The sequence below is a fragment of the Danio aesculapii genome, chromosome 18 (assembly GCF_903798145.1).
Source record: "Danio aesculapii chromosome 18, fDanAes4.1, whole genome shotgun sequence".
Lineage (NCBI taxonomy): Eukaryota > Metazoa > Chordata > Actinopteri > Cypriniformes > Danionidae > Danio > Danio aesculapii.
The window spans coordinates 12,054,049-12,081,333 of NC_079452.1; the positions used below are offsets into that span (position 1 = coordinate 12,054,049).

Here is a 27,285-nt window from a genome sequence, read left to right on the forward strand (position 1 = left end):
TGGGCATATCTGTGTGGTGTTGGCATGTTCTCCCCGTGTTTGCATTGGTTTCCTCTGGGTGCTCCGGTTTCCCCTACAAGTCCAAAGACATGCGCTATAGGTGAATTTGGTAAGCTAAATTGTCCATAGTGTATGTGAGTGAATGATTGTTTATGGATGTTTACCAGTGATGGGTTGCAGCTGGAAGGGCATCCGCTGTGTAAAACATAAGCTGGACAAGTTGGCGGTTCATTCCGCTGTGGCGACACCAGATTAATAAAGGGATTAAGCCGAGAAGAAAACTAATGAATGTATAGTAAGCACTTTGACAAAATTGTAGGAAATATTTTTAGTCCATAAAAAAGTGTGGTTATAATCACCATCCGGCAAGCTGATCAAGAAAATATTAGTGCTTAAAATGTCATTAAAATACAGTATTTAAACCTTACATGAGGCGAATAACTGCAAAAAAAAGTCCACTTTTTCAGAATAAAGAACCGTTCCTTTCAATAGGCTGGCTACTGCCTGAATTAAGCTGCGGTCACACTGTACTTTTCTCCCCATAGACTTCAACTCATTTGCACGCAAATACGTCAGACCGGAAATGCAAGCTTATGCGACAAGTTACACAGTTCGCTGCGGTGCAAAGTTCAAGCTTGGTTAACTCTGACCTGCGAAATCGCATCATGTGATTGCGTGAGACCAATCCAAGATCAAAACACGACCTCTCTGGACAGAAATTTATAACATGGACCAATCGCTTGTTTTTTTAAATGTCTAATCATCTTATTTAAATCCCGCCCCTTTTCACAGCACAGTACGACAGAATTTTGCATGCTCAAACTCTAGTGTGACCACAGCATTACACTGCTCACTACATTTTTTAATAGGTCACATTGTAGGGGACATTCTACCAGAAATGTACATTATCTGTCCCTGAAATAAAAACAAAAGAAAATGCAGCACGCTTTTGGAAATTGTTCGCTTTGTGAAAAAATGCAGCACATTTTTTTAAATGTGTTTGCGTTGTGGGGATTTGCAGCACATGTGCTGTCAAAAGGATAAAGATCTTTTCTTAATTTGCTGCCGTTTTTTTGTAATTGCAGGTATTTTCTTAAATTGCAGCACGATAAGCTCTCTCGGCCATCATAGAAATGCTATTGGCTGTTTTTAAAAAGGGGAGGAGCTGCTCTATGTCCTTCCCTGTCTTAATGTTTTAGTTGAAATTTCATCACACATCGAACAAAATTGCACAAAGCACTTCACGGGCCCTTTACAGTTTTTTTAATGCATATTTGACAAATAATTTCTAGTTGGCTTTTTTATATTTTATAGCTCTGTCTCCCGGGAGGATCTCAAGAGTAGAGTCGCTGCTCCACCACATTGTCAGAAGCCAGTTAAGGTGGCTCTATTATCTGCTTTAAATGGCTTCTGGACGCCTACCTAGGGAGGTGTTCCGGGCATGTCCCACCAGGAGGAGGCCTGGAGGTAAGACCCAGGACATGCTAGAGGGACTATGTCTCTCAGCTTGCCTGGGAATGCCTCGGGATACCCTCAGAGGTGCTGGAGGATGTGTCTGGGGAAAAGGAAGTACTCTCCTGGGCTTCTCTCCTGAGACTGCTGCCCCCGCGACCTGGGCCCAGATAAGAAGCAGACAATGGATGGATGGTGGACATGTTGAGTTTGTCAACATCAGATCGGAAATATAAAATCTGCCACATTAGACAAATAGCAGAGGCTGTCACTCACCTTCCTTAGTTTTGATCTCCTCCCAAGCAGTGATGAAATCTGTTTGATATGATTTGGAATATGATTTTTGCAATTTAATTTAGCCAATTTTTATTTAAATGGCCAGCAGATGAATGTGGACAATAATTTGAGGGCAGAGTTAAATAAGCGAGATGTTCAAAGTCCAGATAAAGAACTACAAACATTGTTCAAACATTCCACGCGATCTCAGTTGTTCAACTGTAATCACACAAAGCTCCAAGGACACTTTTGTGCAGCAAAGAAATCTGTGAAATTGACCTTGGCAAACAGACTTAAGTGCTGCTTGTTTAACATTTGCCGAAAAAAACGTGAGTAAATGATTTTTGTTTACATCTTTATACTGTATAGGTTGCAGCATTTAGGATACAAGCCAGTACAATGCTGATGAAAAAAACAGCAGACCCTCCATCTTTGTTGTAAACAAACAGCATCAGCTCGTTAGTAGCTAACACAGGCTCACTGGAAATACAAGCCTTCATTCTTCTATGAATGAATTTTAAAAAAACTTAACGGTGTCTATGACTTGTAATGAAATACATTTGCCTCACCTTTCCATCTCCTTATGGATTTTTTCTGGCGTGGTCAGTTTACTTGGTAGTTCACTCCCAGCAGGCACACAACATCATAAGACGTCAATAGTAGGTTAGATTTAGGTCGTGATTCAATGTACGTAGCAATATTTTGACGTCCAATAACAACGTCAAATATCGTTGAGAATCCAACATCGAGCCAGCATCTTAAGCATACGTCATATTGATGTCAAATACTGTCTATATTTGTCAGTTATTGCAACCAAAATCCAACGTCTGATAGATGTCATAAGGGTAACACCCACATAACGTCAAGCTGTGACATCATTAGACGTTGATATTAAGTTGTTTTTAGGTTGTGTCCGACGTTGGACACTGACATTGGTCTGACGTTGGGTTCTGATGTCAACCTGATTTTCATTTCGACCCGAAATACAACATCAATCTGACGTTATGTTGACGTTCTGTGCCTGCTGGACTTTTATGGTGTTGTGCACAGTGCTTCAAGTCCAGTAAAGCACAGTTCCATAAAATGTATAAAAGCAATGTGAAGTCAAGGTAAAACTATGTGAACTTTCTCTAATGTTTGCTTTTGAAAACACTATTGATTTGGATTATGGAAGGGTTTTGGTCAGTGGTTCCGCAGGTGATCTGTATGACAAGCCCTGCCTTCTTCTGGACGTGCACTAAAAGTATATACTGACATGTGTACAAAACATGTCCTAATTCACATGTTTCAGATTGACAAAAATGTTGTAAGCACCCTCATTAGTCATCTGAAACGTGCTACAAAAGGTACCCGGAGCAACATATTTTACATTTTGCAAAAATGTAGACTAAGACACATATATGGCATTATTTGCGACAGGAAGCCTGCACAAACAGCATAAGCTCTGGTGTAGCCAACACAGGCTTATTGGAAATACATGCTTGAGCCTGCACATTTTTGTTTAAGGTAATGTTCAGTTTCTTCAAAGAAATAGGAGGATTATTTTGGCTCATTAAGTCCGTAAATGTGTTATCAGGATTCAGAAGTTCATTTTGTTGTACCTGTACATGTCAGACATGCATTTTTTTTTTATTATGGACCATATTTTTAGATTGAAGTGAATGACTGGCGTGACATCCATGAATTGTGGGGCAAGTTTTTTGAACAGTTGTTTTTTTTTAAAGAGAGTTTTTTTGGGGCAAAATATTTGAAATGGTAATAATATACTTATATTAATATACTAATAATATATACTCTTGTATTATTGCTAATAATCAGACTCATAAGGGGGTCGCACACCAAATGCACCATTTGGCGATGCACCGCTTCATGCCACTCAGCGCCATGCATTTTCGAATTCTAAACATAGATTTCTATCAGGGTACGCACACCGGCGCCGCAAGTCTGTGACGCCCAGCTGCGACTCAGGACACTGTTTAAATAACTGCTGCGCCACAGCGCCATCTGAATAGTTTCATTTTAGATAACATGCGAATGTGCCCGTCTGGTGTGCGATACTTCCAACTGTCATGTGCGCACTGTGTTGCGGCACTGAGCGGCGCATCCGGTGTGTGACCTGCTTTAGATGCGCTGTTGAAATTAAATTTACTTATATAAAGAAAATTACTTATTTGTACTATTCATTCAGTTTCCTTTGGCCTAGTCTCAGCGTTACCAGAGGTTTACACAGTTGATGCCCTTCCAACTGCAACTCAGTACTGGGAAACACTCAACACTACGGCCAATTTAGTTTATTCAATTCATTGATACTGCATCTTAGTACTGTGGGGGGAAACTGGAGCATCTGGAGCAAACCCATACAAACACTGGGTGAACATGCAAACTCCACCCGGAGTGGGCCCAGCCGGGACTCGAACCATCAACCTTGCTGTAAGATGACAGTGTTAATCACTGAGCAACCGTGCCACCTTATTTGCACACTCTTATTATAAATTACAGTCTTAACTTTTATGTTCAGATGGGTCAAATAGGAATCATTAGGCTCTTAATATCTGAGTAGACTGGCAGATGTTTTCTGATGGATTAGGTATGCAAAACATCTAAGTAGCTGATAGGATGTCTGGTGGAGCTTTTGAAAAATGTGAAACAAAGTTAAGGTACAGATGAATGAACTACCAGACATTCCCTGATGACCTGGAATGAAGGAAAACCTTCACTGACATATTACTGATAGTCTTACGATTTTGGGCACAAACTTGCTACCAGACCTCCGCATATCTCAAGAGAGTAGAGCTGACGGTGGCGGAGAGTTCAGAACATCTGGTAGTGGCGTCACGTGGGCCTGACGGGACACTGAATGCTGCATTGTGTGGACGACTGACAGAGAAACAGGAATGAGCTTCTCAGATGGGTCAGCACGGAGGCCCAAAGACTGAGAGGGAGAGACACGCTGAATGAATAAACAGAGTTCCTGCTTACAAGTCTGCAGTTTCAGAAGAAAGAGGAGCTCTGAGTCTGTTTCACTCATTCTTTCTCTCCCTCTCTCTCAGTGATCCTCTTAATTTTGTATGTATGGATTGCAAAGATGTAACTGTTAAGAAACACTCATATTTTTTATTTTATTACTAGCCGAAAACTTGGCTAACATCCCAAATAAATGTCATTAAGGCATTAAATAGATGCCATTTTCAATGTCATCAAAGTATTTTTATTGGTTAAACTATTGTGCGTCGTTTGCTGTAAATTAAGATACAACATTCGAATATTACCAGCTGTCAAAAATAAGACTCTTATTACGTGTAATATTGTGAATATATTTATGTATATTGTGAAATACATGTGACTGCATTGACTGTTCACATATCTCTTACAGTTTGGTTTTCATATGTTAAATGTAACGTCATCAAAAGTGTTTTAACAAGATCTTGTTTTATTTAATAACATGGCTTGTGATGTGATATTCTTGTTGTTTTTATTTCATTATTTGCTGTAAATATTCCACAAAAAGAAATAAAATTGTATACATGAAAGGTAACACTTTTGGTATATTGTGTAAAATAAATTCGAGCATTTATTATCTCTATAATCAGTTATATTCTATAAAAAATGCATGTGTGATGCATCATTGTGCAACAAATAAATTGAAATTGTGGTTAATGGAATTATGTTACAATAAAAGTACAATCACTCGCAGTTATCTTCACTGTAAGGTGCTGCTAGCTGTTCGGTTTCCTTTGATGCATAGAGTACAACACGATGAGCAGTAAAATAGGGAAGATCCATATGACTTAGACAAATAAAAACTTATAAAAATAAAAGCATTCTTTTTCTTTATACAAAAACATGAAAAACTACCAATAGTGTTTACTGTGACCAAAAATACTCTATATTTACATATCACAATTTTTCTTAAATGCAAAGTCACCTCTTCATACTTTCATGTGCGTTTCTTTCTACGTTTTTCAAACGTTGTAAGGCCTGCCTTGTCACTTACGTCATTATACTGTGACATCAGCAGGAGATGCATTTCCTTCCTGCCGTGGGCGTGAAAACGAAGTTCCTCTTTACAGAAATGCAGCTCTGACTTGAGCAACTGTAGGCTGTTGGGAAGTTCCTTTGGTTACAGTCATTCTTAACTGACAGAGTCAGCACTTTACTTGGCTGTACCTGTGTTGTGAGGTCAATCCTGTTGGCCCCATTTCACTGAGTCCTGTCTGTGGCCCTGAAAACCAAATCCTTTAGAACGCTCCAAAATGCTTTTTTTCTTTGATGTCTTCCTCTTAATCTCGGTGGGAAAATACCTATCTCCTGCATAGGGATATGACAAGCATGTATTTTTGTATACACTATTGAGTGTAGGATATTTGCCCTCAGTATCTATATCCATAGGTTGCCCTATTTTTGGCTTGATTTCTGAGCAGGTGTACATGCTTTCCCAAGGATCAGGTTTGATCTGTCCTTTGCACTCTTTATCTGTAGGAAACGATTTGGTTATTTTACATGTCATGTCTGGATCTTTTCCATCTTCTGCCCTGAAGTGCTTGCTCTCGTGTACACTCAACAGCACAGCTGATTTACATACCTTAGAGCAATACCTGCAATTGTGTCCTTTACCTGACTTTTCAATGTGTTTTTTCTCATGACTTTTCTTGGTGGCAAGGTAAAGGAACCGCTGTGGGCAGTAAGAACATCTGTAACGCTTTTCCATGCTTAGGCTGTGGGACGCCGCATCTGAGTTAAAACAGGAGCCATCCTCAGTGCAGCTCTTGCAGATAAAGTCACTACTATCCTCTGCAGTGGGCCCAGCTGTGCTGGATGTGTCTTCAGGGGGACATTGTTTACCACATATTCTGCAGCGTGGCTGATGGCAGCTGATGATGTGCATGCTGAGGGAGGTCTGGCTAGAGAAAGAACTCTCACAGCTGTGGCAGGCGAAAGCTTCTTTTTGGCTGCCATGCCTCGGCTCCTTTCTGACCCCATAGTTGTCTGCTGAAATCCTCTCATTTGGACAGATTGGTGTCCCTCTGAAATCATCACTGGCATCAGGTGACAAAGGCCTAGTGTAGCATCTCATGTGTTTTATTCTTATTCGTTTGCCTTTCAGTTTCTTACTCCTCTTTTTAGGCTTATATGTGTAATAGGGACGCCAGAGTTCATCAGTTTCGGGATCGTTTGGGTCATCATATGTTTCTTTTTCTCTTACTGAGGTTGTGACTTCTGCCCTCAGCCGCAAACTTGGACTTCCAATACTCTCCTCTGCAGGGCTGCTTTGACCCATGCCCTCTGGTCTCCAGCTTTTCCTTTTCCTCTTCTTTGGAAATAGGTTAGAGCCTTTTATTTTTCGACGTACAACAGCCTCGTTGCCAATTTTCACTGTTATTTGGCAGAGGGGAAGTACTTGGTTGTCAACTGATGGGCCTGGACATGCAGGTTTAGCAATGTATGTTTCTGTCTTTCCACCAGGAGGTTGATCTGGTGTTATGCTCTCAGGTCTTGCTTGCAGCAGCTGATTAGCCATGTCTTCAATGGTCTGCGCCGCTGCTGACAGTTCACTTAACTTGCTTAACCCTTCAAAGGAACAGACAGATGGTATGTTAAGGAATGGAAGAATGTCTGTGCTGTTATCTTTGCCTTTCTCTGCTGAAGAATCTCTGTCACCTTCGGTCACAGAGGACCCTGTGCTTTTATGCACTGGTTTTGAAGAATCTGTAAATTTGTAGCTGAAGAGAGGTGACCCTTTGCCATCAAAAGCAGACTTTTTCTTGAAATCAGTAGAGATGTGTTTCAGGGGTTGGTCTATCTCTGATGGCATATTAAATCCTACGTTTTGGTCACATGGTTTGTCAAAGCTGATGCGAGGAGTTTCTGATGCCATCATTTTTGGAGTGGCCATGAATGTAACTGGCATTGAAAATAATGACTGACCACTGACAACATCTGAATTAGTTGTAGGTACTGTATTGTCAAAGAGAGGGTGGGGGGAACTGTTGCCCAGTGGTGCACCGTATGACTCATCATTGTCCTCAGTCCCCTCAGAGTACGTCCGACTGTATGACTTATAACGTTTCTTTCTAAACGTCATTGGGAGAAGCCTGTAGAGCTTTATGGGGTAGACACTACTCTTCAGTCCACCATTTGCAGATTTTTTATTGACAGCCAGCTGTGGGTCAATGCCATGAAAGGACTTCTGGTGATTCTTGAGGATGTAATAAGTCAAGAAGGTCTCCAAGCAGAAAATGCACTGGTATCTGCGTTCCCCAGTATGCCAGATCTCATGCTTGGTTCGATATTCAGCCAAAGCAAAGACTTTGTTGCAGTAATGACAGGGATAGGCTCTATGCCATGAATGTACATTCTCGTGTCTTTTGAGGCTGGAAAGGGTCACATAAGCCCGTTTGCATACAGAACATTTATATGTTCTTGAAGTGCCATTTGTTTTTACAGTCCCATTAACTTGATCCTGAGACCTTTTAAGGGGACAAGTTGATGTGGGGTCCAAACTTAAAGGGATATTAAGATCTGGTGGAGGTAAAGACTGTTGTGTTGTATTTGCATTATACGTACTATTGGTGTCTGGGACTCTCAAAGAGTCTTTATTATTTGTCTCTAACTCTGATGGACCTTTTAGGGATTTCACACAAACCTGCTCATGATTACGCAATCTTTTCAGATGCATAAACTTTTTACGGCAGTACTTGCAAAACAAATGACTGACAAATCTCTTGTGTATTTGCATGTGGATGGTGAGAAGCGTTGAGTCATTAAACGTCTCAGGGCATTGCTTGCAGCAGAAGGTGGGGACATGAGCTGTATTTTGAGGACTGAGGCAGGGTGGTTCAGCGTCCTGAGAGGGTGTAACATCTAGTGGTGGCAAAAGATCAAGACTGGAATCTATCTCTGGTGCTGCATCTGAAGACAACTGAGGGGGAGATATCGAAGCAGCAGTGGCATTTTCCACTGCAGATGTGCCAGCGATTGTGGACACAGTTCCTCCTGTCTGACTTGAGAGAGATGGAATATTGTTAGGTAAACGACGCTTTTTTATAGGTCCAAGTCTATGAGCAACCACAGTCTTTGCTGGAGGCACGGCAGGTATGATGGTTCCATTATCATTCTCCTGGATAACCTCTTTAGTTTCCTGCCCCTGACTGACTGCATATGAGTGCTCATTTAGGGCATGGGCAGGCTCACTCTCTATTGCTGATATGCTTGTATCTTGGGAACTGGAAGGAGGATGTCCTTCTTCAAAATCCTCAATAACTTTGTTACGCTGATCCAGTGTTGAAAATGGGTCGTGGACTGTCCCAACCTCAGTAATGGAGAAAGCATTGGTTATCCTTGGGCCCTTTGAGCATTCTAACTCCTCTGGTTTTAGGATCTCTTTTTTCAGTGTGCATGTTTCTGCCAATTTTGACTGACTGTTTGATCTTTTGCAGCTTGAAGACGCTTGGCCTTGCAAGAGACCTGAGCACTTTCTTTCAGAGTCTAGCAATTTCTCCAGAAAGGGAATTCCTAAACGCTTTCCAGCTGCCACCAGTGAGTTTTTGTCCTCTGTACTACTTGACTCCACTCTGGCATTGTAAATGAAGTTTAGAATGCTACCAAAGACCTCAGATCTCAGGTCTGTTAGCTCCAGCACCTGGCTGGACGTGTAGACATCAGGCGTTTTGAATGCATTACGAAAGTATCCACTTGTGGCAGCCAGTATGTTGCGGTGAGCGCGGAATTTGACATCCTCCACAACAATTATTACATCACAGAACAGACCTTGTGATCGCTGTTCACTAAGATGACTGAGGACAGCTTGGGGATGGGAACTGTCCACCAGACCAAGAGTACTTGGGTTCACCACAGTCATCTGCAGAGAAAAGACACAAAGTAAAACAAAATATATGAATCTGAAAATACTTTCAAATAACAGCACAAGGCCTTTGTCTATGAACATCAACTTCAAAAAAGAGAATAAATCACTTTCCAAGGCTATATCTCAGTCACTTAAGATGAATAAATGAATAGTTGATGAATAAATGAATAGTTCACCCAAAAAATTCATTTTCTCACCCTCATGATGTTTATGCTTAATGATTATTTAAAAGACAGTCAAGGATACATTTGTGCATAAATTGTCCCCAGAATGAGGACAAAGGTGCAATGCTTCTCACAAATCTAATCATATCATACCACTAGATGGCAGCATGACTCAACTTGTAAGCCACTTGATTAACGTAACAGTATAACTATAAAGCAGAATTCTGTTACAAAGTACATTAGCACAAAGTAAGCAAACATAGATAATTGCAAAATGAGCAGCACAGGATATATTTAAAACACTGTATTAAATTAAATATTACTTGAAAGACTGTAACCTTTATAGACATGGACCAGTATAAGATTCTGACAGTATGATAACCTTGAATAAAATTATCAGGGATTCACAGTATCGTGATTACTACTCTAAAATAAGTTCTTTTTAAATGTCTGGGTAAAAAACAACAACTGTTTTTTCCCATTGAACACAATACTGCACTGTTCAGGTCTATAGCCTGCTTGGATGTTGTGCATAAGCGATTTGTTTTTCAAATGTTTGCTGAATCGTGGGCTGACCAGTAACTTTTGATTTGGAGGGTCCTTTACTGTTGGAGATACTATCTGGCCTAAACAACACGTTAAAAAAAAAAAAGAAAAAACTTACATATACCTTAGGAAGGGTATAATTAATGTTTTGACCTTTCCATACCACAGTAAACCTTTAAAACTATTTATTGTCCCATGTCTAAACCTTTATGTACATTTATTTTTCTGCACAAATATTTCTCTGTCCTGTGCTGCTCTTTCTGCTTTTATCTGTTTGCTTACCTTGTGCAACTGTACTCCCCAATCTTCACAAGAACAAATGAGAGCTTGTAAGCTTGTGTTTGTGAGTACAAGCCCAAGAAAAGTGAAAGTGCATATACTCGGTCACCTAGAAAAGTGTGAGATTTTGTATTGACTTTAACAATACAGTAGATGTCCTGCCATACAGTATATTCTGTATTTACTTCTGATAAGTCTTTCTGACCTGGAATAAATTATCAGAATTCAATAAATATATCCATATGACAGAAAAATCAGTGATGACTATCAAACAACATAAGCAGAAAATCTGACCTATGCATTTCCATTAACATGTGTTTCTAACGGCACCTTGATTTACTGTATAATGATGAGTAAAATTAATTAGAATTAGGAGTAATTGCTCATCACTGCTTTTCACATCAAGGCATATGTCAAAATATCCATTGAAACAATGACAACTGGAGCAAGGGAGCAAGAATCTATAACAGAGAATGTGTTGTTGACTACAGAACTTCTGTACAGTAAAACATGTTACTCAAAGTTAACGTTACCCCTAATTAATTAACCTATAATTAATGAATTGCTGACAGGGTCAAATTTTACAAATGGGCAACATAGGCTGTTACCCTGAATTAAAGGTGCACTAAGCAATATTTGAAAAACACATTTAACCACAGTGTCAGACTCAGTCCCAAAACACTTGCAGCCTATCAGCAGCAAGGGGTGTGTCAAGTAACCATAGCAGAGATATCAAAAGGGGTAGGGTGAGGTCCTGTTGGTTTGTGAACGTGTTTGTTTCAAGTGGTACTCACCGCAGAGTCTCTACACCTCTACAGGTGAAGTCACTGAGGGTTGGTGTTAAGGGCGGGATACGTGTATGCATTAAAACAGAATATGGGAGAGGGATCTGGAGGTTGGCTACACCCAAGTAGCGGAGCATTCTCTTGTTTGTTTTGGGGATTTCAAATTTAGAAGACAAGAGAAAACTCACAAGGGTGCATTCACACTAGGCTATCTGTACACGTTTCCCAGTTCGTTTGATAAGTGTGAATTGGACCCAGGCACGGTTCAGTAGGCTGGCTCAGGTCTGGTTGGAAGAGGTGTGCCAAATCACGGTTCAGGTGGGCTCAAAGCCCAAAACTGAAGACGAGACAACACTTTAAGGGACTTAAGGGACTGTTTCATATGGATTTTAAATCATTCTTACTTTTCAATGAACACGAACCATCATAGTTTATTAAAGAAGTGAACACCTCGCGGCACGTCAGCTGCCACCTTTAGCAAACCTCCTAATACGTGCTGCACGAGGCCTTTTATGAGCGTCAAAAGTGGTGGATTGGTTCCGCAAAATATTTGACTGCATGTCAAATGAGTAAAAATAAATAATACAAAACAATATAACTACAGTAATGTCCACTATGAGCGAGAGTGCTTCCCTTTCTGTTAAACTGAACAGTCGTGTCATTGATGACATAAGCGAGCTCTGGCTCGGAAGGCAAAATGCAGCATGAATGCAGGCCGTCAGGGGAGAGGGGATGGGGGACAAGCGCGCTTCGGCACGGTTCAAGACAACTGTACGTAGTGTGAGAACGTTATCATTTCAGATGACAAACATTTTAAAAACATTTTCCATAATGATAAACAAGTAGGTCAGTAGGACGAGAGAAATTGTTATATGGCTTTTTGAATGTTTTCAACCACAAAGCATCCATTTTACACCCAAATCAATCCGGTCTTGTGCATTTTCAAATACTTCTAAAAGTGATCACTCGTGAACAGTGATTTTGCACCTGCATTTGGCATTGTCCTGTTGAAAACAAGATTGTTTTTTTGAAAATCTGTGGAAACCAAACCTACAAACTTTGTTTTATTTAACAACAGCTGACTTAAATACATTACATGCAGTAAGATCTGATGTAAGATCTTGCCAGGTGCACTTGAAGACAATAACAGACCAGACAAACACAGGCACAATACAGTTCACTCATTGATTAATGAGGGAGCAAAACACAGCTGATCACAATTAGGTCATGGGAAGGAAACATCTGACAGAGACAACAGATCCACAATAAACAAGTGACTTCAAAATAAAGTACACAACAATCCCCCAGTATATCACACATAGGATGTATTAACACTGTGATTGAGTATTTACGTCCCATTCACACGGGGCGTCAGCTTCAACGCTTTCCATTCACTTTGAATGGGTGACGCCAGGTGTTGCCGAACTGCATCGTGGATCTGTTTGCACCTCTTTAGAGGCGTTGCTCACTGCCAAGGTTGGGACTTGCTCGACTTTTCAAGCGCCGACGGAAGCGTCAGCCAATCAGATCGCTGTATGCAAATACACCAGCTCAGACAGTAGCCTATTGCTGACTAATTTCTATGATGATCACGTCAGCCCCAACTTCAGACACGCCCTCTGTCAAGTGTTGACGCTAAAGCCCCGTGTGAATGGGCGTTAGGGAACAGCAATGATTGTTCTATGAAGAAAGACAGACTACTAAAGATAGAGATAGAAAGACAGAAAAAATCTCAAGGAAGAAAGTGAAGAGGGTTGGGAAGTCGTGGAAGAAAGTGAAGAGCGGGGCGGGGATGTGTGTAAGGAGGGAGATCGGTAAAATGAGGTGCCGTATCAGATTTCAGAGGTTCCGGATCCGGCTTGTTCCGGCACAAATTAAGCTAAACAGCAGTAAACCTTGAAACTGTTTATCATCCCATGCCTACTCACAGGACATCACTAGTCTCTCACAGGATGTCACCAGTCTCTCACAGGACATCACTGGTCTCCTCCAGGACATCAATAGTTTCTTACAGGACATCACTGTGTTGTCGTATTGGATCGATTTCTTGACAAAAAGCTGTGAGTGAACACACCAAATGGATGAAAGCCGTTTGAAACGAGAGCCGCGTTCTGCAGCTGTGCAAAAGTTTGTTTTCTCATTACGCAAAAAAACTTGCAACACGCACAAAGTGTCAACAGAGCAGTATTTAGTACCAACATCACAGTAATTGTCAGGGAGGAACATCACTAGTCTCTCACAGGACATCACTGTCTTTCCCACATCCGAGAGAGTTACGGTGTGGAGAAGCCCCAAAGCGTACAACCCAGACTGTTGCATGCCCAGAGTGTGGGGGTGGATCAGTGATGGTTTGGGCTGGAAAATCATGGCATTCCCTGGGCCCAATACTTATGCTAGATGGGCTGTCAAGAACTACCAAACCATTCTGGAGGACCATGTGCACCCAATGATTCAAACATTGTATCCTGAAGGCGGTGCCGTGTATCAGGATGATAATACACCAATACACACAGCAAGACTGGTGACAGAGTGGTTTGATGAACATTGATTAAAGTGAAGTTGAACATCTGTTGGGCCACTTTGGGGTATTTTGGAGGACAGATTCATGATTTTTTTTTCCTCCATCAGCATCACGGCTGAAAATTCCTTTTTCGTTTTCTTTTATATTCATATTCATAGTTTTTAATGTTATTGACTTTTTTCATATTTACGTTCCATCAGTGACTGATGCTTCTTTGACTCATTGCTTAACCGCATCAACATAGCAGCACAGTGAGAAAATAAGATTTTCATTTCCCCCTGCTGGTGAAGAAACACAAACACTTTTGAATATCCATCCTAGCAAACTGACCTATTTCTTCTTCTCATTATCTATTTCCAGTTTGTGGCAATCCCAGGGGAAAGACTGACCTGACACTGCAAAGAGGAGACATGTCAGAGACAGCAGCACATATACTAGGGCTGCACAAAATATCGTTTCAGCATCAATAACACAATGTGTGCAATCGCTATAGTCACATCACAGCATCTGCAATGTGGAGTTGGGATTATTATAGATGATCAGCAATGTAGTGTACAGTGTTTACATTATACATTACATTTAATTATTCTATAACAGGGGCAGGAAAAAAATATCGATTGATTGCTGATTTGTTGTGATAATTTCACCCGCGATACATTATTGATGTAGACAAGTATTAACTTTTATTTAAAGGTACAAAAGGTATTTAAAAGTATCAAATGTGCACTGCTTCCATTTACCACTTAGGTGGCAGTACATGAGGTGACGCTTCTCGTAATGGTGGATCGAACACATATCAATGTTGCAATTTTACAAAATATATGTGCTATTAATAAAGGAAACGCATCTTCTAACTTATTGATGCATTTCCTCTGTCAGTAATAAATATCATGATATACGGTGGATTGTTTTCTTGTGATATTTTTTTGATATTGTTATATATCAGCAATATAATTTATATTTATCCGGGCCAAATTTCACAAAAATATTGTATCATGTTACTGTACCTAAATATCTGACTACTTATTTCACTTTTATCTTTGCTCTATCTTATTAATTTACTCTTGCAATTTCTTTGATTCACTCCTCTAAAAGATTATTCCAGTCAATCTAAGTTAAAGGTACAGTAGGTGATTGTCTTCAGAAAAATGTTATTCTTGTGCTGGTTGAAAGTCTCTTTACAATGATTAAAGTAAATGATCTAAATGTATTTATAAGATTTTTATAATCTGGGTAAGGCATGGGACTAAAAAATGTTTGTCCATGTAATATATATGATAGGCAGTCCAAACTCTGTCAACAAATGTAGATTCGTAAATCTGCACACCCTGTTCATGAAGATAGGTCCATAATTTGTGTGATCACGTGCAGCTTGTGAGCTGCTGCTGCTTACAGAGTGACAGCAGGCAAACTCAGCATTAAGATGAACTTCCTCATGAAAGACCAAACTGTGGCCTTGCATCCAAAAAAAAGATTGTTTTTAAAAGGGCTTCTGCCAAAAATACTGAATTAAAATTTTTTAAAATCCTGAATCAATATCGGAGTTACTTTTTAAAGACCTAAGTATTTAAACACAAGCGATGTGAGAAGCCGCAAACAGTTATGATGAAAATAAGTTAGTGTCAGTTGTGTTGGAGATGTAAGTGTAATGTAAAAAGATGACAAGATATTTCTGTTTTTAGCACTCTTTTTCAGATTTTTATTTAGTTTAATAACAAAACATAAGTATCGCTATAGCACCTAGCCTGCTTTACTGAGGTAATGTTGGTATTATATTCAAATTGGTTCATTTTTAAACAATGACAACCTGTGACACGGTCCCTATGTGGTTTACCCATAACATATACAGCACTATAAAAGTATGTGATTCACTAGGTTTTTTGTTTCTCATTTGTACTATTTTGTATTCTTTTTCTTCATGATGCCCCGTTGTGTGGCAATAATGGAATATCCAGATCCCACTGTTCTTTAATGAGTGACTGAAGTGTGCATTTTTTTATTTATTTTATCTTATTGGCATTTTCAGAGCTCATTGTGTGGGATCCACATTTAGGTGTCAAATGACCTTTTTAGTTGCTAAAATGTAGAATTGCCATTTTAGATCTAGCTCAGACGTTGGTCACACTAACCTTCAGGTTTCTGCATTCCATCAAGTACAATCAGTTTAGGTCCACATTAAAAACATTTTAATCTGCTATTAGGGCTGGGCGATAAAATTGTTATTGATATTTATTGACCGAAAACACCATTGTCAATATCGATAAAAAAAAACTTTGGTATGTAGTTTAGGTATGAAGCGCTATAATTTTATTAAAATGTGGCTGCTGAGCACACGCCTTGGTAGCAATGCCAATAAGCTTAGGGTGTAAGTTTTGTCATTTCCAATGGAGGCGCGCAACATGCATGACTCTCATATGGGAGTGACGTGCACATGTTGTGCAAGCGGCGCGCATGTGAACCACATGCATTTTTCAGCTGCACCTAGTTGAAAACATTTCAACATTTCCGAATGCCGCAAGCGCACCGCGATTCATGGAAGTAGAACTAATCAATCTTCTTCACACTTTGTATGGAATATAAACACATTTCATTAATAACGGCAGACTAATTATCTCGGACAAACACAGAACACCCAAACACTGCAGCGGTTTTTCCTTTCTACATAAACTTGTATTGAAACAGCAGCAATGGATTGTTCACTTGTCATCCTCTAAATAAATTGTAAATGGTCAAAGAATCCATGCGCACGCTTGTCATTTCAAGTCAGAACAACACATGCGAAAATGAGTGCGGTGGCTAGCAGCAGTGAGGAGATTGTAAATAAGAAAGAATGTAAGGATGTTGCCAGAGTGGCTTTTTGGTTTCTTTTCTTGTGCATCCCAGCCACTAACACCTCATCTGAAAGATTTTTTAGCATGAGGTAATGTAGTCATTCAACTTCACAATTTGTAATGTGGCAGTATGTATTTGAATAATAATGGTTAGTTCCTATACTCGAAAGCTCAGATTTGATTATCATAATTTGTGTTGTTGACAGAGTTTGAGGTTTACTGTATCACTTTGGAACATTTTATTTATCAAGTTTAAGAATCTCTTTAACCCCTGCTTATTTTATTACAAAGAGATGAGATATTTTGTTTTAATATTTTTGTTTTTGACTATTAAAACTATTTCCCTTAGTAATGTTGGTAAAGTAAAATAAAGTGGTTAAATAAATAAATCCTATTATTCCTAAATGTATTGTTAAAAATATTTAATAATTATCGATATCGAATGATGTGAAACATGATATCGTGATAATTTTCGCCCAGCCCTATCTGCTATTGTTAATAACTTAGCTTAAAGTGTAACATTTGCAGTCAATTAAAAGTATTGAAAAGTATTTGCAGTGTGCGGATTATTTGTTTTCCTCAGTAATACACATCAGTCTGGCGAGAAGTTAAAACTTCGCATGGCTCTTTTGAAAAGCAGATTTCTTGGAACGGAGCAGCCATTTTGAAGCCACAACAAAAAGCATTTTGGCTAATGTAAAATGGCTGCCTGTTAATGTTCTGTTACACTGTAGAAGTCGATCTTGTTTGAACGTTTATCGCGATTGGATTATAGAATCTAATTTCTGAGAACATTCAATATTAGAAACGAAAATAACTAAGAAGCAAAGCCTTATTTGCACAGTGAGTTTCAGAACAGATCAACTCTCTGATACTGTAACTTCCTTTCTCGTTTTTAGCAATGCTAAAGACCGCAAAGATGGTATCACTGCATCTGATCTTTAGAAACATGACACAGCATTATTCTCCAACCTGAACTTCAACTGTACCCCAGACAACATGAATGTCATGGCGTGGCAGATGTATTGATATGCTAGTAAGGATCTATTTTAATCTGTACTGTTTGTGTTTGATTGCACTTAGCAGGAGAGGCAGACCTCTGATAATCGCTGGGAAAACATCCGCCTGCTCCCTGTCTGACAGGCCTCCGTTGTCACGGCAACATGCTGTGGCGCAGCACTTATTGGGATTTGTATGAATGGCGGCTGAACAGGCAGTTGTGTTTTCCATCCAGAGAAAAACTGATCGTTCGTTCTTACAGATATCACCATGTTGGAAATCCCCAGCAGTGTTTAGCTGATGCTACGGACAATCGCTTGGGAACAGTTGTCTGTAATGCTATGTGTGTGTGTTCAGTGCACTAGTTAAAATACTATTCCGTATACACATAGAACTGAACGTCAATGCTAATTAGAGAAGAAAGGCCTTTTACGTATAAAAAAATAAATAAAATGAAAATTTAGGTTTGCTATTTGTTATGCGTCTTCTGAAGCTTTGGTTTAACACAATCAGGCGCTTAATAATGGCGTAAAATGACATTCGTTGTCCGTAGATATATCTACCTGCCACACCCTAAACACGACTTACCATTTAGATAAGCGGAAATGACGAAAAAGCTAAAAATCCCTCAAATCATTTAATAGAATATGAAAGAAACATCTGCATGTGTGTATTGAAATGTCCAGTCAAACAAAGAGCGAAACATTCTTTCATTATTATTACAGATAAAACCACATGAGTCTTCATGCGCTGCCCTGCAAAAACGCGCTCGACTGTGTCTGTTTGAGAAGCATGCTGAACGTACCTTTATTTCAGTTAATCAGAGAAAGCGCTTCAGTGGATGGAGAGCGGAAAACATTGCTCACGCCTTCCTCTACGGTTCCTGTGATCCACTGATGGCTGCAGAAAGATATTTCGTTTGCAGGCGAAAGTGTTACAGCTTTTTTTTTTTTTTTTAGATTCAACTCGTCACTTGCTGCTCTCTGCTGTCTCTCCTATAAGTCTATCCTGCTCCCTCTCTCTCTCTTTCTCTTACACTCTCTCTCTTTTTCGTTCACCCTAGTCCCAGTGCCCTCTCTGCATGAGACGCCCAGTCCAGAGGTGGCAGGGGGCATCAGTCTGCTCCGTTGCACCCTGCTATAGGTTTCTTTCCTTCCGTATGCATGCTAGCTGGCCACCAGGGTTTATTCGCCCACTGTGGAGTTTATAAATAGTCGGGCAGGGCAGCTCCACTGCTGTCTGTGCATTATTAGCAGCGGAAAAAGAGATGCGGCGTGCTAGCAAGGACTGCAACTTCATTAAGCACTGCAAAAGGGCAGCAGGAATGAGAGAGTGTGAGGAAAATGGATCAGCATGCTAACATGTGAGAAGCGCTCGCATGCAGTGTGAGGTTGATGCAACAACTCAACCTCCGGTTTCAAGAAAAAAACCGCACCTAGCCTGATGCAGCATCTGACATTTACCATCACCTACAATAAATAGCAGCGGTTGGAATAAAGCTATTTCAGATGAAACCCTCTCCACCCCCACCAAAAAAAAGATTATGAACATCTATGAATTATTTCAAAGCAGACACACACACATGCACATGTTCTCCATTTGTGCCTCGTCCACCTCTTGAATCATGCTTTTTGTGCACATTTCTTGTTTCTCTCATGGCTAAGCTGTAGCACGGCTGAACCGCTACCACTGCAGCGACATTTTTATGCATGCATCTTTGTGGTGGGCGGGTGTGAGAAAAAGAGAACGAGAGAAAGAGAGAGAGAGAGAAAGAGAGACAGACACGGTCTGCTTCAATCTGAAACACACATTTCTGGTATCACACAGAATGAGGGCGAGCAGCCGGAGAGGAAGAGATGATGAAAGAGTGCATGAGCATGCAGAAATTGTGATTTAAGACAAGGACGAAAGGACAAGGACCTGCGGATGGCTTGAAATGGGTCTCAGCCAAAGGTTGAAAGGATAAGATGTTAAATTGAGAACCGGACAAAAGTGGTGAGGAGAAAACGAGAGCTCGGGAGGAAGTAGAAAGCTAGCGGAGGACTGTGGGTTCACCTTCAACATGGCTGCTGATTGATGCAAAGGGATGCGGTTGCTCTGCAGAGCGCTGAAGAGGGAGTAGATGGGAGGGAGGGAATGGATAGGGAAAAATAGGAGGAGCTGCTTCACATTCCATCTGCAGGTTATTATATTCCATGTCCCAAAATGGGTATGCTTTTATTCAGGGTGAGGACTGCTAATAAATGCTGCAAACAAATCTGTAATACTTGTAAATGCTTATTTTTTATTTTATGTTTATTTTATTTATTATTTTGGGGGCATATTTGAATCTGATATTTTTTTATCAATATCTTATGATTAAAAATGGTTTCCTTGTTACATAAATGAACTGATATATACAGTTGAAGTCAGAATTATTAGCCCCCCCTTAATTTTTAACCCCCCTGTTTATTTTTTCCCTAATTTCTGTTTAACGGAGAGAAGATTTTTTTCAACACATTTCTAAACATAATAGTTTTAATAACTCATTTCTAATAACTGATTTATTTTATCTTTGCCATGATGACAGTAGATAATATTTTACTAGGTATTTTTCAAGACACTTCTATAGAGCTTATTGTGACATTTAAAGGCTTAATTAGGTTAACTAGGCAGGTTAGGGTAATTAGGCAAATCATTGTATAACAGTGGTTCTGTGGACAATTTAAAAAAAAAAGGGGCTAATAATATTCACCTTAAAATGACTTTAAAAAAACTGCTTTTATTCTAGCCAAAATAAAACAAATAAGGCTTTCTCCAGAGGAAAAAGTATTATCTGATATACTTTGAAGATTTCCTTGCTCAGTTAAACATCATTTGGGAAATATTTAAAGGGGGGGGGCTAATATTTCTGATTTCAACTGTATATAACATTAGGTGAGACCTATATGAGTAGTCTAAAAAACTTCCCATATTAAGATCAAACTAAAGACAGCTAAATTCTAATTTGCTTTATCTTAAATAACCCTGCTGTTATTGGAAACTTTCACTAACAAAACAAAATCTGACATGCAAAGCTGGAAGTTCTAAACTACAATGATAATCAAATCTATTGATTTTGCATCTGTTAGTATCCGCTTGTTAAGTGTGACATCACGCGAAGCGGCTTCCGAGTCCAAGCACTCTATCAAACTGAATGGGGTGACTCGACAAATGGTAATAATAAATGTTTTCAAAGTGATGTAATTCTTCCATAAATCATGATCGCAATATATATATATATATATATATATATATATATATATATATATATATATATATATATATATATATATATCCATGCCTAATATCCGATGGCCTGAAAGTGATCAATTTTATATAAATTGTTTAAATTTGGTTATTTGTGATGCAGCAAGTCCAGAGAATGTTGTGTACACTATGATTTCATATAAAATGCACTTTAATGTGTGATAGGACTAAAAAGTGGTTATAAATTAATATATTCTCAATTAGCAACTTGGACCCAGAAACAGTATTTCATACGTCACAACAAGCGAATACCAGACACCTTCATACTATAATATTGAATGCACTGGTGTAAATTATGCAGTAACTAAATAAAATATCAACATTTTATTTTTCTAAACACTGTAAAATTGAACTTTGACTATACAGACTTCAGCTTGTAGCTGAGGCGACATTAAAATTCTAATTAAAATTAATTATAATGGACAATTATTGAACCATTTGCCATTATTGTCTTATTTAATGCATCAGTTTCAGTACAGATGATAAATTATATTCATTCATTCATTTTACTTCGGTTTAGTCCCTTATTTATCATGGGTTGCCACAGCAGAATGAACCGCCAACTATTCCAGCATATGTTTTATGCTGCAACCCAACACCCATACATTGCATTCACACACATAGACTACGGGCAATTTAGATTATTCAATTCACCTATAGCGCATGTCTTTTGACTGTGGGGGAAACCGGACCACCCAGAGGAAATCCACGCGAACAAGGGAAGAACATGCAAACTCCACACAGAAATGCCAACTGAGCCAGCCGGGGCTCGAACCAGCGACCTTCTTGCTGTGAGGTGATCGTGCTACCCACTATGTCACCATGCCGCCCTCCAAAATTGGTATCGTCATGTAAATGAACTGTCAAGACTGTCAAAGTTTTCTACTTTCAGTTGAAAATAATGTCGTGTAAATGGTTCTTAAATGAGATCAAAACCTTATATTTTACCAGAAGTGGATGGCATCCGTAGAAGCCATATATAGTTTTCAGTCAACAAAACACGCTCTTGTTTACATGTGAGCGAATGTACCCACCAGACCTGTTTTTAAAGTGGGTGAAGTATCTCTTTAAAGCTTGAAGAAGGCCGCCTCCTTCAGCTCGCAGTGCATGTGAACTTAATGCCCAGATACCAGTGGTTATTTCTGGAAACAGGGCTGAGTGCTGATTACCTGGGTGCCATGAAGACAAGCTGCTGTAACAAAGACGGCATTCACGAAGGTTCTGGCTTGCATTCAGATCCCAGGTTGTTTTATAAGCGAACCACTGATGGTGAAATAAGAACCAGAGACTAGCTCGATCACTGATATCTCTCCTTACCTCCTCCTGATCGTTACCTTATGCACAGCTAGAAATATCAAATATTTTTTTATCATTTAAATCAATTACCCTTTTAAACTGTAAAAAAGCTGCTGTCTTAAATTTGTGATGTCTGGGTAAACTGGATGTTGCTGAGACTCATATATCAGTATGTTGATGTACTAAATTTGAATATTGAGTTGGAGGCGGGGCTTTCTTTCTCTGCATCATTTCCTCATAGAAACAGTAAGAGGAGCATGGTATATTATAATTATATGGTATATTATATAAGAGAATATTGCGGCTGAAGCCATCAAACTATCCTTATCAGATATGCATTAATTATCACCAAAACACACTTTCTTTAGTAGATTAACTTTCACAGATTAATTGTTCACCTAAAGAATAACAATATGCACAAGCAAAATAAACATTGTAAATTTTGATTCGACACAAAACTTTATGTTGAATCTATTTAACTTTACAAGTCCTATCAACTTACAACAAACTTAAAACTCAATTTGACTTAAAACATCAAGTTAACCTTATTAACATATTAAAATCGGGTAAAGTAACATGTTGTCATAGCTTTTTGATTACATTATATTACAGTGTCTGAAGAAATTTTATACTTGCATCCTACAGTCACTAAAATGTTTGAACTAGAGTTTGTCCTAAACAATGCGCTATACACATATTCTATCAGCCATATCACGGTGCGAAGACCGGTTGTGGCCTAAGATTTAAGCTAAGCAGAGCTCAGCTTTGTTAGTACCAGGATGAGGGACCACATGGGAAAAACTAGATTGCTGTTGGAAGTGTTGTTAGTGAGACCAACAGAGGGTGCTCACCCTGCAGTCTGTGTGAGTCCTTATGCCCCAGTATAGTGAAGGGGGAAGGGTAAGTAAATGATGAGAGAATTTTTACAGAGAGAATTTTTGACATTTTTGGGTAAACTATCCCTTTATTCTAAAAAGCAGTATAAAAATCCATTTGCATGTACTGTAGAGCAGTGGTCCTCAAGCACCGGGCGGCAGACCGGTACTGGTCCGTAGATCAATTGGAACCGGGCCGCACAAGAAATCATTAATTATTTCCTTTTTATTTAATATCTGAGTCTGAACAATATTTTATTTTGAAAAATGACTGTATTCTCTCGGTTACATCTCGGTCACTTGAGCGCCCAAATTGAACCCACAAGCAGCAAAATGAGTAAGAAACAGACGTCTTTGGAAAGTTTCTTTGCTAAGGGGAAAAGGCCCAGTGAAGGACCCACAAACTGCCAAGGAATGGATCTGGAACCCATTTGTCAACAAATCAGGTGAACCCACCAGGTCTGTGCAAGAAGATCAACTGCTGGAGATCCCAAATGCCGGTGGCCTTGTAGGGGCCGCTCGCATATCACGTCTTTTCTAGAGTTCGTGAAAGTTTGTTACTTCCAGTGGAGGTTTGCGGCTTGCATGCGCAAGTGGCGTGACGTGCTTGCGCCTTCCAGACGCACCCAGTTGAATGAATGCCGCGAGCGCACCACGAGTCATGTGACAAGAACTGACCAATCAGCTTCATACTTTGTATAGAATATACACATTTCGGTAGACTGCAGTGCTTTGTAATTTTCTCCATGAATAAAACTTCTATCAGAGTTGCAGCAATGTTTTGTCAGCTTGTCATCCTCTGAGAAAACAGCTGATGGTTGCCTAGCAACCTACGAACCACCACCACCTCCCCCTGTCCACAGTAAAATTGTCAAGCAGTCCATAATGATAAAACAGTTGGGGACCACTGCTGTAGAGATTAATAACCATTGGCTACTAGTTTATCAAAGTGTCAATACTAAACCTACATTTTAAATCTTAAACTCAAGCACAGCAGTATGCCGTACGTAATTGAGGGTGCTTTCACACTTGGTTCAATTGACTGAACCGTACTCAAATTTGATTGTCCCCCCTTGCCACTTTCTCGGTTGGTTTGTGTTCACACTGTCTTTTTTCTTCTGAACCCCGGTACGTTTGCGTCATTAAGCTGCTGTTGTGTGTACGGCTGTTGCTAGGCGACGGACACAAAAGCAAAGTGCCAAAATGAAAAGACGTCCACACTCCTGCTTTTACTGAATCTTTTGGTTTTGTGCATACAGAAAGCGACTCGCGAAAAAATATTCTAAACATTCAGAACATCACGCGATGTCTGCAGAAGCTGTTTTTAGAGGAGACAAGCAGACATTATTACTGTGACTGACCTGGCTCAGTCCTGCTTGTTACCAAGGTACAGTGCGTGATGCAGACACAGACACACACACACGAATGAATGTTATGAAAACTAAAGTTTGATGTGTAGTTAACGGTTCACTGCCGTTATTTTGGTACAATTGCATTCATACCAGAAGTGAAAGTGAACCGGATCTGTAAATCTTAAAATAGATTCCTATTTTTACTCCCAAAACACACACTATATACTTTTTATAAATATTTATATATATATATATATATATATATATATATATATATATATATATATATATATATATATATATATATATATATATATCTTATATTAATTAAAGTCCGCATGAACCACCTTCGAGAAATGAAATTTTAAATGAGAAAACAGTGGGCGTGGCTTGTTTTTTCTACCGCGAGCTGATTAGATGTAATAAAGTAGCTATTTTATATGGAAAGATGAGGAAAAAGTTTTCAGGAGAGTTATAACAACGTAAAAGAAACCTCCTCCTCACCATTTCTGCTTGTTGTCAAAACTGACAGTTTAAGGGGCGTGGTTAGGCATGTTAGCCACGCCCAATACCTCAGACATACGTAATCTAAGAATTTAACTGAAAACAAACTAGCATTTAGCAAAGTGCATTTTCAGATTTTAATTTTACATTACAAGGGAAAATTTTTTTTTTATGACAAGCACAGATTAATTGTTCACCACAAAACTAACGATGTGAGCTAACAAGATCACACGGTTAGTTTTCATTTCATTTGTACTTTAAACAAAAAAAAGTTGAAAATGTTATACACATTTATATAATTCCACATGTCCTGCATATTCTAAGCATATTTTTTATGAGAGTAATTTGAATTTAACATGAAAGAGAACATTTCTATTTTAGTTTAAAGCACTTCCTGCTACTAGCTTAACTCTAAAGGTCTGAATCTGTTAAGATGTAGCTGTTCATTTCCTCGGAAAGAAATGAACTGCTATGTACGCAGCTTCTAAACAACCCCGGGATGTAAGGAGTTTTGCTGTGCACAGTCACGATCAATAAGTCATAACAAAATTGCAGTGAATGGTAAACAGACAAGTGCAGCGAAGCTGAAGTACTTTTGTTCTTTGTCACAAAGTAATACGTGTAGGCTGAGCTACGAGAACATCAAAGCTGCTAAAACATCTGAGGCCTATCAAAAGTGAGGCCTACAGTAAAGCCTGATGCAAATGAGCTCATCACATGAATCCTCCACTCAAGGCCAACATAGCCTAAAGTGCATCATAAAATAGTGAAAGAAAACAAAACAGTATTACAAATCACTATGGCGTTAGAGATGAAGCCCAGGTCAATAAGTGGGCCGACATGTTTCGTAATGAATTATAGATGGAAACTCTCCCTCTTGTGTAACCAAATTCTAGCAGTGAGCTCTTCGGTTGAATACATCAAAGACAAACAAATTCAAATTAACATGAATATCACCTATGTATAACCACAAGAATTCAAGTATCACCTTGCTGGAGCAAAATCAAGGCTATATCTGTACATTTCCTGCTATCAAGAGACTGTAACGATTGAAATGACCCACTCAGTAAGATTGAAATCTCTTTACCAACCTTACGTTTGCTCATACCGCTCCTCATAATCGAGATCGTCTTTCCTCTGGTCCCTGTTCGTGCGATTAAATGTGAGTCTGAGGGAGGAACGACTCCACTGTGCCCCCTGGTGGTCATCATGAAGAATCACTCAATGTGTCAGACAATCCTGCAAATTTTTTGTATGTATGTTATTATTATGATCTTCTTCACAATACAATATTACAGTTTTATTAATAATAACAATGTCATAGTGGATAAATGAAAAGTTTATGTTTGTTTCTAAGGTTATGTGGTCACCAGGACAGCAAGGCCCACCTTTTTGCTGAAACGTAATCAAGAGAAACGCACTCCGGTACATCCATCTGGATGAATTCCCACAGAAAATACTCAAAACAAGGCTTGTGCACACAAACACACACACTCATCTCGCTCGTGGACACTCGCTAGTCCCTCAGCGGAAGCCTCGGTGTACAGTTTAACTCCTTTTTAGTTAGCATTAATGGGTTCACGGTCTCTCTGCGTGTTAGTAGAGTAAGTAAAATAGCGAAAGAGAGAGTTTCGAGTGAGACAGGCTGATATATATACCTGATCTATTCCTCCATATTTGAGCAGCTGTAGATGTAAACAGTCTGGCCCAGGGTGAGATCAGTTTGTTCTGCCATGGTTGAGAGGAGAGCGAAGGATAGCAGTAGAGTTTCTCCTTCGGGGCCAGATCAGCTGCTCTCTCTCTCTCTCTCTCTCTCTCTCTCAGCAGTATTTCCTTTGTGCCGCTGTATGTGTGTGTGTGTGTGTTTGAGTGTCAAGTCAGGCCAAAGCAGCGTCTCTCTGTTATTCTCTTAGCCCAGCAATCGTTCAGCCACAGGCCTCTGCACTGCTGCGTCATCGAGCTGCTGTCCTGGAATCAGAGAGAGAGAGAGAGAGATGGGAGGGAGGGACACTGGAAAGGGGAGGGAAAAGTAACGGAGAGAAAAAGAGGGAAAAGTAAAACTTCCTGTCAAACGGTTTTGAAACAGTTACAAGGTCAGGGTACTGTTGACTGCACTTTCAGACTGAGTTACAGGTCCTTCTCAAAAAAAATTGCATATTGTGATGAAGTTCATTATTGTCTGTAATGTACTGATAAACATTAGACTTTTCTATATTTAAGATTCATTACACACAACTGAAGTAGTTCAAGCCT

The 27,285-nt window shown here is 39.4% G+C and overlaps 1 protein-coding gene across 3 annotated transcripts; it reads right to left on the reverse strand.

Moving 5' to 3' along the window:
• Positions 1-4,959: 4,959 nt before the first annotated feature.
• On the reverse strand, positions 4,960-26,996 carry zbtb38 (zinc finger and BTB domain containing 38). 3 transcript variants are annotated; one of them, XM_056478313.1, is made up of 3 exons: positions 26,691-26,996; positions 26,124-26,271; positions 4,960-9,586 (listed from the first exon to the last, which is right to left on the reverse strand). In XM_056478313.1, exons 2-3 carry the CDS (start codon positions 26,241-26,243, stop codon positions 5,909-5,911), a joined length of 3,798 nt encoding a protein of 1,265 aa, XP_056334288.1. In that variant the 5' UTR covers positions 26,244-26,271; positions 26,691-26,996; the 3' UTR covers positions 4,960-5,908. The 3 variants fall into 3 exon arrangements, with proteins under 3 accessions (XP_056334288.1, XP_056334290.1, XP_056334289.1); XM_056478315.1 differs by lacking the exon at positions 26,691-26,996 and having other exon boundaries at positions 26,129-26,219; XM_056478314.1 differs by lacking the exons at positions 26,124-26,271; positions 26,691-26,996 and adding an exon at positions 18,523-19,080.
• Between the last annotated feature and the right edge of the window lie 289 nt (positions 26,997-27,285).